The 13,288-nt window shown below is 35.6% G+C and overlaps 1 protein-coding gene across 6 annotated transcripts in view; it reads left to right on the top strand.

The window, feature by feature from the left end:
* Positions 1–12,995, top strand: part of DCAF6 (DDB1 and CUL4 associated factor 6) — a 139,272-nt gene extending 126,277 nt beyond the window's left edge. For all 6 annotated transcript variants that reach the window (XM_030824021.1, XM_030824020.1, XM_030824025.1 and 3 more), the window contains 5 exons: positions 608–746; positions 2,494–2,650; positions 3,287–3,375; positions 5,247–5,352; positions 12,523–12,995. In XM_030824021.1, the coding sequence (XP_030679881.1) occupies positions 608–746; positions 2,494–2,650; positions 3,287–3,375; positions 5,247–5,352; positions 12,523–12,587 (556 nt within the window). In that variant the 3' untranslated portion in view covers positions 12,588–12,995. The remainder of the gene's footprint in view (positions 1–607; positions 747–2,493; positions 2,651–3,286; positions 3,376–5,246; positions 5,353–12,522) is intronic.
* The last annotated feature ends 293 nt before the right edge of the window (positions 12,996–13,288 follow it).

Raw genomic sequence — 13,288 nt, 5'->3', positions numbered from 1 at the left:
ATGCCATTCTCCTGCCTCAGCCTCCCGAGTAGCTGGGATTACAGGCGCCCGCTGCCACACCTGGCTGATTTTTTGTATTTTTAGTAGAGATCGGGTTTCACTATTCTTTTTACCTAAAGTAGTCTGTTTTTGGAACATCTTTAAACAATATTTTAAATAAAATATCAAAATAGAAGTCTATCCACTGCTATTATATATTACTCTTAGTTTCTTTTCATTTCTCTTTATGTGTTTTCTTAATATGGAGAAGAGGGGAAAGAACATTGGATAAAATTTGTTATATTTGTAATAAAATTGCACATGAATTTTGTCTGTATTATGTTTTTATAAAATAGCCCTTTAAAAACCAGTTTGCCGCATGCTGTTGCCTTTACTTTTCAACCAGTACCAAAGTTCTAAGTGATCTCTTAACTAAAATACTTTGTTGTAGTAACTCAACTAGTCTGATGTCTCACTGTTGTGTCTGCGTTTTTATGCTTTTGGTTGGGGGTGCCTTATTGAGATAGTGTGTTTATGTATTTCCTAGACTTACTATGTTTTCATAAGTTTCTCATTATTCTTTGTGAATATTTTTATTTATTTTTGTTTTTTAATATGTAATTCATAGACGCTCTGCTGTTGCCCGTATTCAGGAGTTCTTCAGACGGAGAAAAGAAAGGAAAGAAATGGAAGAATTGGATACTTTGAACATTAGAAGGCCACTAGTAAAAATGGTTTATAAAGGCCATCGCAACTCCAGGACAATGGTACCAAATGTTCATGGCATTTTTTGGTGAAATTGCAGTTTCATACTCTGAATGTTTTTCCATAATGATTTATCTTCATATATTGCCAATGGGATTTCAGTATTATTAAATCTTCATTTATCTCTTTATCCAACATGGTTCTTTTAGTCCTAAAATATATTGTGAAAGACCATTATTTTTTACAAGAAAACTCTACTAAAAGAAGTAGATTAAAAAAATTTTTAGCTTATACAAGTAATCATTGCTTTTTTTTTTTTTCTCTCTCTCTCTCTCACATTTGCCCTCTACCTGAAAAGTTTCTGGTGGATTTTTTTTTTTTTTAGCTTGTATTAGCATTCTTTGTTAGTTTTGGAGAGAAGGATTTGAATGTATAAAATCTAAGTTGATTGCAAAATATAGTCAGGCCACTTTATACCCATTTTTAAGATTGACAAGTGAAAATAAGAATAGACCAGAAAGATCTCTAAGATCTTTTGTAGTTTTTACGATCTACAAGTTTCTACACCCAGTGTAATATTAATTACTTAATAAGAAAAGTTTTTGAGATGACTAGTGTAACTGTTACTCTGATCCCTTCATAACTAGAAAGTGTTGTTCTCCTCATATTCATTGCATCATCAGAAGGTATCTACAGAATCAGTTTTAATCCATGTTACTGCCATATGACCCTTGCTGATGAATTTGTAGCTTGCTTTCTTTAGGATCTAGGTTAAAAAATTAACATTTGGGGTGGGGAAGTAATTAGCTCTTTCTATAAATATCATTGCTAGTAACAATTATACTCATTTTTAAAAGGTTACTCATTATTAATAGAAGTAACCAATTTATATTTCTTGCATTTTATTGCCTAAAAGTTAGCATAAAAATAATTAGAGGAAGGAGTGAGAAAAGAGAAGATAAGTAAATTTAACAGTAGCTCAGGTAACAATAAAATTGTCTCCCCTCTTTTGTGAGAGCACCAAAAATGGCAAAGTAGCAGCTGCAGTTAAAATTTTTTAAAATCCTTGTTTGAAATACAAAGATTTTTGATGTTTCATTCATAAAATTGTTCTGCTTCATAAAATTAAGTATGTTTATATCTTTCTCAATTGTGTTAGCTTATAATAGCTAATGAAAAAATTGGTGCTTTCTATTCTTTGGGTCTAAAGCAAAATACAAAAGACGATTTCTTTTTTCTGTGAATTATTTCATTGTCTTATAAAGCTAAATTGGTACAATTTTTGGAAAGTTCAGCAACATATATATAAATTACCATTATATTGTCCAAAACCCAGAAATCCTATTCATTCATTTAGCAGTTAATAATTAAGCACCTATTGTATCCCAAGTACCATTTCAGGTGCTGTAAATATAGTATTGAACAAAGCAAAGTCCCTATCCTTACAGGGGATTTTCTATTACTTACTGCCATCTTACCCTTGCTGATGAATTTCTCTCATAATTTAAAGAAGCTAGAAGACAGATTTTTGTCAATTTTTTTTTTTATAGAGAGAGGATCTCACTGTATTGCCCAGGCTGGTCTGAAACTCCTCAGCTCAGGCAGTCCTCCTGCCTTGGCCTCCCAAAGTGCTGGGATTACAGGTGTGAGCCACTGCACCCAGCATCAATTTTTAATTTTACTATTTTCTAAGCCAGTTTTTTAAAAATGTAAGAATTAAAAAAAAAAAGAAAAAAATGTAAGAATAGCATAAATCTTTGTTTTAATAACTTTAATTTGAATTTTTAAATAATTTTTTTTAACCCTTAGATAAAAGAAGCCAATTTCTGGGGTGCTAACTTTGTAATGAGTGGTTCTGACTGTGGCCACATTTTCATCTGGGATCGGCACACTGCTGAGCATTTGATGCTTCTGGAAGCTGATAATCATGTGGTAAACTGCCTGCAGCCACATCCGTTTGACCCAAGTAAGATATCTTTTCTAGGACGAGGGCTAGAAATTATTTGTATGACTCATCAGTCACACAAAATTATTATTTTTTAGTTGTTAATATTATAAGAATAATCCAAACTATCTGACTAGGCACCACTAGAGTCAATTACAGCTGAACTTGAGCTTCAAACACACCTATAATCTGCTTTTTGCACAAAGTAAAAGAAAATAGGTTAAAAAGTTTATTCTCCAAATATGTCTTCTAAGTTTTACAAGCTGTAAGAGGTTTGGTGCGACTGAACTTTTTATTGTATATCCAAATTGAACATCCAGTCATTTTTAGTCTTCACATATCTGAATTAATTTATCAGAACAAAAGAGCATTGCTCTTTTCTTCTTTTTGAAATTGCCCACATATCTCATAAAAGAACAATGAATAAGTGACTTCAGCAATGAATCTGAGTGACTTCAACATGGTCTTAAAATTATGTTCTAGGATAACATTTAGCAAATTGTCAAAATAATATTTTCAATTAACAGTTAAATATGTAGTGTACAATTGCTATTCAAGCTCAGTTTTGCTATATATACATATATGCATAATATAAGCATATCCTGAATTAATGGCATGTTTCTAGGCTTCATATTAATATGTAAATTTTATTTCTAGTTTTAGCCTCATCTGGCATAGATTATGACATAAAGATCTGGTCACCATTAGAAGAGTCAAGGATTTTTAACCGAAAACTTGCTGATGAAGTAAGATTTTTATTGTACTTACTATAGACCGTATTTCAATTTGTTCCTAAAATGCTTCCCTAAGAAAAATTAAAAGTTGTTAGTTGCTAACATGAAACAAGTTAATGCAGTTAAGGAGGTTAAATTTTAAGAAAAAGAAAAATTAAGATAAAAGCATGTCTATAATACTAGGGAGGTAAAATCAAAATAGTAGCTTACTAATTATAATATTCATCATCAGTAACACCAGATTAGGTGTATAGTAGTTTAAGAAAAACAGGTTTGAGTATTCATTTTATTACAATAAAGAATCACACACACAAAAAATCTGTCCTTTTAAGAAAATAATTTTATTATAACTGTTTCTCCAAAAGCCTAGCAATTTTTCCGTTTTGAGTTTTTCTTAAAAAGGAAATGGAACTTTGTTTTTCAGGATTAGTATATAGCAGAACAAATGAGTGAAGAATCTTTTCCTTTATCATTATATTTTAAGATTTTTTTAAGCCTGTTAAAACAGTATTTTCAACCTGAGTTCTTTGGAGCTCTGGATTTCTTCTGGGATGGGAGAGGGAAGGTGGATAATAGGAAGGCATTACTCTGGGCCTTTCCTCCCCAACTTCAACTAGGATTTTTATTTGTGGGTTCTCATATACTATTTCTTATGAAAATGAGAATCCATTGCTAAAGATGTTAGTAAGTTGGAAAACCATTACTCTAGACTAACACTGACTGTTTGTAGCACAATTCCCATGTATACTTTCACTCATTGAATAGGCATTTATAAAACACTTGATGTATTGTATACATAATGCTTGGTGTAAAAAAGATAAAGCCCTACCCACAGAGTTTAGTGGGAAAGACAATGTAAACAGCTAGAACGTACTGTAGTGGGGTCTGTGTCAGTCAGAGGTATACACATAGTGTTTCGGAAGCCCACAGAGAGGAACAGCTCTGTTTGTAAATGGGGTAGATAGGATGGAGAGGTCGTCGCAGAAGAAATAAGAACTGGACAGAAGTCAGAATAGTTCACCAGGCAGACAGGGAGCAAAGCAGCATTTAAGACAGAAGGATCAGCATGTGCCAAAGCATGAGAGGGTAAATGAACCATCAGTGTGCCTGGAACCCCAGAGTACATGCACAAAAGTAGCTTAATCAAACTAAACAGGTAGGTGAGGGTAAGATTGTGAAGGGCCCTGTGGGGCACCCTGATGAGTTGGGAATTTATTATTTCAGTACTGGGGAACTGTTGATCAGAGTAGCATCTTTCTCTTCCTCTCATACTCTTTCTTTCATCCTTTTTTTTCCTTTGCCATGTTTTTTGCTTTTCCACTTTTTTCCTTTCCTCATGGTTACATATTGCATCTCTGGGTGTTCACGAATATTCAAGTAATCCTATTCTTGGTACTTAAGGCTCAGTTCCGTGTTAACCCTTGCCCAAAAATTTATTTTTCAAGACTACTCTGCCTCAGTCAAGGTAACATCTTCTCAAGGGATTCAAGTGGCCCATGGATAATAATTTAACTGTATTGCATCACTAAAGTTATCAGTTCTGCTATAGGGAAAACAAGGAGCCAACAAAGAAAATGGCTCTGAGAAACAAATTGCAAGTAAAAGCTAAATTAAATTCTTAAATGTTTTAAGTAGGTTCAAAGTTTGACCTTTGTTTTTCTGCCATTTGAAAGAGTTGTGTTCTCTGACCTTCCTCCTTTAAATACAAGTTACAGTGATTATTTGGCATTGAATAGACTTAAGGCAGAAATATAGACATCAGACGCATAAAGAATGAAGTAATTCCTCCTGGTACTGGCTGATTGTTTACTGTTTGCCCGATCTTCAAGGAAAAAATACAGTTACTCTATGATCTTTGATATGATTTTTAACTTGCCTTGTAGGTTATAACTCGAAATGAACTCATGTTGGAAGAAACTAGAAACACCATTACAGTTCCTGCCTCTTTCATGTTGAGGATGTTGGCTTCACTTAATCATATCCGAGCTGGTAGGAACTTTAAGTATACTACTAAAACCATTTTTATATTTGAAAAATATATTATTATTTAAGATCTACTTTAAAGGGGTTTATATATATATTTTAATATCACAAAATCAGGGTAGCTTAACTTCTAGGATTTCTGCGAATGCTTGATCTTAGCACAGTAACTTAGTTCCTCATGAACTACATTTGTCGTAAAACGGTCAAAATGAAAAGACCAGAGTCACGTAAAAACTCTTATCAGCTGCTGTTTTCTTAGAGTACAGGACTGTACCATAAACCTTAAGATATATTATAGTGCATATTCTTTAATGGTAGGTTGAAAATCAGTCATAGCCCAAACAGAAATAAATATGACATGCTAAGAAATGAAACATACCTCAGTTTGCTTTTTGAATATTTTTTTGTTTTAGATGAAGTGTGAGGTGCAATGCCACAGATACATAAAAATGCATATATTACAACTAATGTTCAAGAAGGAATTGAATAATTTATAACAAAAGAAAAGGTCTAGTATCTGTTATAATCAGAATATATTTATCAAACAAGGGTTTTATCACTCTTCACTGATTTCATAAATGTCTGTACATTTGGTATTAGCTATCATTTAATAATAATAGCTACCATTTATAAAGTAACTATAATGTGTCAGGCTTATACTAATTATTTCACAGCTTTATCCTCATTTACCTCCAATCCTTTACAGAGTAGGTTATTTGTAATAACTTAGCCCAAGTCACACAACTGATAAATATTAAAGCCAGAATTTGAAATTAGCTTCCAAGCCCTTACTCCCCTTTGACCTATAAACTTCACTTACAGGAATATATTCACATCATTCATATGACATGCAAACCTCTGGATGATCTAATCTCAAACTATTCTAGCTGATTTACAGCATTCTTTTCTTCTGTGACTACTCCATCCACACTGGCCCTCTTTGATTTTTGGGGATACACCAAACTCTTTCCCACCTCAGGGTTTTTATAATCGTGCTGTCCCCTCCCATCTTCACTCTGTTAAGATAACTTCTTGGCCGGGTGTGGTGGCTCACGCTTGTAATCCCAGCACTTTGGGAGGCCGAGGCGGGCGGATCACGAGGTCAGGAGATGGAGACCACGGTGAAACCCCGTCTCTACTAAAAATACAAAAAATTAGCCGGGCGTGGTGGCGGGCGCCTGTAGTCCCAGCTACTCGGAGAGGCTGAGGCAGGAGAATGGCATGAACCTGGGAGGCGGAGCTTGAGTGAGCCGAGATCATGCCACTGCACTCCAGCCTGGGTGACAGAGCGAGACTCCGTCTCAAAAAAAAAAAAAAAAAAAAAAAAAATATAACTTCTTACTGTAAGAACTGCATAAGCAGTGAATTAAATATCACTTCCTCAGAGAGAGTGGGGAATGGAGACAAGTATTCCACAGAAAGTAGGCAGCGTATAGCATTTTTCTAAGCCCTAGAGGAGAGAAAGTGTAGCACATCTGAAAAATTGAAAGAAGACCCATTATGTTTGTAATTAAAAGAATTAGAAAATAATCCTCAAATGTAAATATTAACTTTTACCAGGAAACAGAGAAAACTTCAGATGGTGAAAACAACAACAAAAATAAACCTGGAATGTAAACAAAAAATGTTAGCAGACCAACAAAATGTTTTTGTAATACTTCTTTGGGTTCCTGTATTATTAAATTGTAATAACACTGTAACTTTTTAAAAATGTATTTTGTTCAATAACAGCAAGTAACCCTTAAAATTCATCCATTTGAATTTCACATTTGAGGAAGCAGCATTTTAAAACAAGAAAAACATTTACTGGTAATGACACCTAAAATGTGCTTACTCTTATCTAGTGGATGGCTCTTCCTCAGTAGTTTTCCTGCAGAAAATTAATTCTCTTTTCAATTGCACAAAAATCTATTTGTGCTAGTGTAGCAATGGTTGGTTAGTTAATAGCCACTACCATCCTTCATTGGTTTTAGAATTAGATGTTTTTAATATAAAAATTCTCTTTCTTTCATTTCTTTTTGCCAGCAATCAAAAAGACAATTTCTAGTTGGTTTAGTCAGCTTATCTTCTGGCTTCTCTTGTACAAAATACTAGATAGAATAAAGTGCCCAAAAATTAACATTTCTGCTGCCCTTATGTTTAAGATATCTAGTTATTTGATGGGTCAGTTAGTCAACGACTCTTTTCCTCTCCTATCCAGTGTCCTGCAGTCCAAGTACAATAATATGTGCATATTCAGGAGAGTTAAAAATGGAGTAGTTAAAAATTTGGATCAAATAAGCACATGGTAGCCACAAAGTACCTCTCGGCTCATCCATCACTCCAGAAGTCTTCCTAGGAAGTGCAGGGAATAGATACGAGACAGTTTCTTTCTGTTGGGGCTGTGATTTTTAATGAAGGAGCCTCTTAAAATCATCTGTAGGGGTTTTACAAACTACAAATACTTACCTAGGTCTCACCTGCTAAAGATTCTGGTTCATTTTAGCTGGATAGAGATTAAGCTTCTACATTTTTAAAAAGCAACCAAAGTTAATCTCATGAATAATGCACTAAAGACTGCTAGTCTAGTGGCCACTTGAAATGGAAAGGCAGTTCTGACATCCCTGGAAGCTTTGAGAGGCTTTGGAAAGATGGTAATGGTTTGCACGGATCATTCTAGACTCCTCTAGAATGTCTTAGAATCACTTTACTGCCCTGCTTAAAATTCTCCTTTGCCCACACATCTTCTTAGGGTAGAGTCCAAATGTGTTAACATGTCTTATAAAACCCTGCATTATCTCTTGACATTCTTCCCATTATACCTCTGGATCTTGGCACAGATATTTATCATTTCTCTGTCATGGGTTTGCAAAGCCTGTCATCCTATTGAGATCACAATCACTTATTAAATCATTCACAGATTGACTCCATCAGTAAGTGATACTAACTTTACTCCAGAATAGACCTAATATTTATATACCCTTGATCTCCCTGCCTACTTCTCTTGTCCTCATACAGTCTGATTTTCACACAGCAGCCAGAGGGATCCTTTCAAAACAGGTCAGTTAATTTTTTTGTTAATAACCAGGTATGGTTTCTATTGTAACCACTCAACTCTGCCATTGTAATGCAAAAACAGCCATAGACCATATGTAAATGAACAGGTATGGCTCTGTTATAATAAAACTTAATTTTTAAAAACAGAGCCAGGTACAGTGGCTCACGCCTGTAATCTCAGCACTTTGGGAGGCTGAGGCAGGTGAATCACCTGAGGTCAGGAATTCAAGACCAGCCTGGCCAACATGGCAAAACCCCATCTGTACAAAAATAAAAAATAAAAAAAATTAAAAATACAAAAATACAAAAATTAGCTGGGCATGGTGGTGCACACCTGTAATCCCAGCTACTTGGGAGTCTGAGGCAGGAGAGTCGCTTGAACTTGGGAGGTAGAGGTTGCAGTGAGCCAAAATTGTGCCACTACACTCCAGCCTGGGTGACAGATCGAGAGGCTGTCTCAAACAAAACCAAAATCAGGCAGTGGGCTGTATTTGCCCATGGGCTATAGTCTGCTACCACCTTTTTAAAACACAAATTAGATACCACCCCCTCTTAAAATTCTCAGGGACTCCCTATTGCTCTTAAAGTAAAACCCAGACTTCTTACTCTGGCCTTCAAGGTCCTACATGACATACATTCTGCCAACCTCTGACTTCCACTCAGTCCACCTTTTTTTCTAGCTCACTGCATTTTAGCCATACTGGCCTCTCTTCCTCAAACTCATCAAGCTTAGTAGCACATTTAGGACCTTTTCACTTGTTCCTCTGCCCAACTTTGCCCCCAGGACTTCACATACAATTGAGGTCTTAGCTCCAATATCACCTCCTTGGAAAAGTCTTCCCTGGTAGCATGGTGGCTCACACCTATAATCCCAGCACTTTGGGAGGCCGAGGTGGGTAGATCACGAGTTCAGGAGATTGAGACCAGCCTGGCCAACATGGAGAAACCCCATCTGTACTAAAAATACAAAAATTAGCTGGGTGTGGTGGCGCATGCCTGTAGTCCCAGCTACTTGGGAGGCTGAGGCAGGAGAATCGCCTGAACCCAGGAGGTGGAGGTTGTAGTGAGCCGAGATCGCACCACTGCACTCCAGCCTGGTGACAGAGGGAGAATCAATCAGTCTAAAAGAGAAAAGAAAAGAAAAGAAAAGTCTTCCCTGGTCACCCAATCTAAAGTTGTTTTCTGTGTCTTCTCGTATCTTCCCTCTCACTTAGTCATTCTTGTTCATTGCCTTATTTTCCTCAAGTATGTATCACTCTTAAGCTTTAATTTCTTTATTTATTGTCTTATTACAGCTTAGAGGAGAAAAATACAGGTGGTACCTTGTTTGTTGTCTATCTTCCTCCTTAGAAAGTAAGCTTATAAAGAGCAGAGACCCAGTTTGTCTTAATTTGCAGCTGGGTCTTTAGGCTCCTAAAACAGTGCCTACCATGTAGTAGTTGCTTAACAAATACTGAGTATTCTGGTAAATAAGTACACATCTAGTATCAAATCTCTAGCTAACAATGAGTTTGTATTATTTCTTTTAAAGAAAGTAAATAAATTCTTTGTAAAGGGTAGCCTGGAAAATACAACAGTGTTTTTTGTGGAACACAGGCTTCCATTGGGAAATTTTTTTTTTACCTGCGTTCTCTCCCTCTGCAGCAAACTCAGTATCTCTTCATATCATATCTTCCCCAGCCAAAAATAATTTCCTGAAGAAATATTCTAACAGAGAATAAAAGGAACCTTTCTACAAATGTAAACCTTATGAACCTTTCTACAAATGTAAACCTTATTTACAAAAGCAATTGACATTGTTACTTTTGAAAAACAGTATACATAGACATCCTGGCTAACATGGTGAAACCCCATCTCTACTAAAAATAAAAAAGTCAGCCGGGTGTGGTGGCACGCACCTGTAGTTCCAGCTACTCGGGAGGGCGAGACAGGAGAATCGCTTGAACCCAGGAGGCAGAGGTTGCAGTGAGCCAAGATTGCGCCACTGCACTCCAGCCTGGGCGACAGAGTGAGACTCGGTCTCAAAAAAAAGAAAAACAGTATACATAGAAGTGATTCTTATTTCCAGTTTTTATTTAAAAGAACACACTGTTCTTCAGACCTCCTTGTCTATAATTGCCAACCAGAGATTTGTGTGTTAACTGCTTTGCAGCCTTACTACTTCAGTAGCATTTCATGAACAGAAAATTTAATTAATTCTGAGAAGTTGGGCTTACATTCTGGAAGAGGTGACCATGCACCAGTTAAATGAATTGGATTTGAGGAGAGAACAACTATTCTGCTTTCCTCATTTCAGAAGCCACTGTCACTTACTCTGTGACCTATCGTAAAAGACTCTTGGCCCTCATTTGTCTCTTTATCATGTGCCTCTGAGTGTAAAAGTCTAACCTCTACTGCAAACTCCCTGATTTAAAGGCTGTGACATTTTTTTCTTAACTCTCTATTATCCCATCTTCTTTATAATGTGAAAACCAAAAGAAATTTGAGTAAGAAGCCTGCCAACTTTGAGGTAGGCCATTACTGCTTCATCATGCTCTAACGTGACAGGATAGGTTTCTTGAATATATTCAGTTATACTCAGGATTCCCATTCCTGAGCCCTACTTAAGTAGAATAGCAACTTCATGTTTTGTTTTCTCTTGAAAGTATCACACAATAAAAACAATATAATTCTTTTTACACTAATATCCCTTAGGTAGCCTTTTATTGGTCAGAAATTCTTCCACTGTGTTTAAATTCCTTACTGATCTATAAAGGTCTATTCAAATCTTATTTTGTTCATTTATTTTATAAATATGTATTGAATACTTTGTATTTTATAGATCAGTAAGGAATTGAATGCTTATTTGTATTCATACCTATTTGTGTAATTAAGGTTATAAAGGTTACACATACATTATCTCATTGGTTTGACATTGGATTAGAGTTGGCATAGAGGAGATTTAATCTAATTCACTTGGACAATTAAACAATTAAAAGGGACATACAGTCCCTTCAGTGTATTGTTCTTGGTGCTGTTGACCTAGGATCCAGTGGGAGCATTTAATCCTGTGTAGATAATAAATAAAATCTCAGGATTCAGTCTTCTCTTACTGTTGACAGTGGGACTGAACTGTTTTCCTTAGGCTTAACCTTAATATTTTCCATGTTACTATGTGGAAATGTTTCTGGGGCAGAAACATCCTAGTTCCATCTCAGTGGTGGTAGTGATTTTATGCTGTCGCCTTCTTCACAATACCCTCATGTAATGTATCTTACCTTCATACAACTTATATTCATTTATTCAGTAAACCTTCACTGAACATTCTATACTAGGCTCTGAGGGTATAAAGATAAAAAGAAGTAAGTCCTGCCCTCCAGGAACTCACAGTCTGGTCTGCAGGAAGACATGCAAACAACTATTACTGTAATTAGGATCATCATTATAAAGTTCATACAAGATATTCTAGAATGTGGAGGAGGGAGTTCATAATTCTGCAGATAGCCTGTTTGGAAATGTCCAGGAAAAGTTTCACAAAGGGGATAATAGTTGTATTGAGATGAGTAAACCTTTATAGCTAAAGAATTGGGCAAAAGTATCCCAAGCAGAGGAATAGCAAGTGTAAATCCTGAAAACTTGAGAGAGCATACTGTACTCACCAGTTTGTAAGTTTATATTCACTTGAGTATTTAACCTAAATAAGCTCCTTGAGACCAGAAACTTGGTCACCATTGTATTCTCAGGTTTTATCACAGTGCCTGGAACATAGTATTTAATTTAAAAAAATCTTTTTACAAACAGAATTACACAAATCCTCAACAATGGTCCACATATTTTCTCTCACACAGCTGCCTCCTCACTCCCCTTTGCAGCACCTGATGTACCTCCTTAGAAACCTAGACTCCAAAGAACACTGTTTGACAACCACTGCAGTAGAACATAATATATCAAGATTTTGGGAGTGGGTTTCTTTTTTCATTTTTACATGTTTTAGAATAACATGCATAATCAAAGCTAATAATACTGTGTTTTCTTTACTCTTTTATTTGCCTCTAAAAAACATCCACACATAGTGGTGAACTGATTTTTAATGCATTTTAAATAAAAGTCATTGAAAAATATTAATAATTGTAATTACTAAAAGTATTTCTCTGTTTCCAGACCGGTTGGAGGGTGACAGATCAGAAGGCTCTGGTCAAGAGAATGAAAATGAGGATGAGGAATAATAAACTCTTTTTGGCAAGCACTTAAATGTTCTGAAATTTGTATAAGACATTTATTATATTTTTTTCTTTACAGAGCTTTAGTGCAATTTTAAGGTTATGGTTTTTGGAGTTTTTCCCTTTTTTTGGGATAACCTAACATTGGTTTGGAATGATTGTGTGCATGAATTTGGGAGATTGTATAAAACAAAACTAGCAGAATGTTTTTAAAACTTTTTGCCGTGTATGAGGAGTGCTAGAAAATGCAAAGTGCAATATTTTCCCTAACCTTCAAATGCGGGAGCTTGGATCAGTGTTGAAGAATAATTTTCATCATAGTGAAAATGTTGGTTCAGATAAATTTCTACACTTGCCATTTGCATGTTTGTTGCTTTCTAATTAAAGAAACTGGTTGTTTTAAGATACCCTGAATTTGACTTTTTATTTAATGCCTTGCTACTTTGACCCAGTTTTCCAATCTCTCCTGTAGCATACAATGACTATTTTTCTATATTTTCTAGATTTAACAACCTTTTCCTTTTTTACTTGTGTAGGATAGAATCACATAGAAGGACTTCCTTCATTTCTCTTTCCAAGGTACAGCTGACCCTTGAGCAACCCAGGGGTTAGTGGCACCAGTCCCCCTCACAGTTGAAGATTCATGTGTAACTGTTGACTTCCCAAAAACTTGACCATTAACAGCCTGTTGATCGCAAGCCTTACTG

The sequence above is a fragment of the Nomascus leucogenys genome, chromosome 12 (genome assembly GCF_006542625.1).
Source record: "Nomascus leucogenys isolate Asia chromosome 12, Asia_NLE_v1, whole genome shotgun sequence".
Classification (NCBI taxonomy): Eukaryota; Metazoa; Chordata; class Mammalia; order Primates; family Hylobatidae; genus Nomascus; species Nomascus leucogenys.
This window is presented reverse-complemented; position numbering and strand designations above follow the sequence as displayed.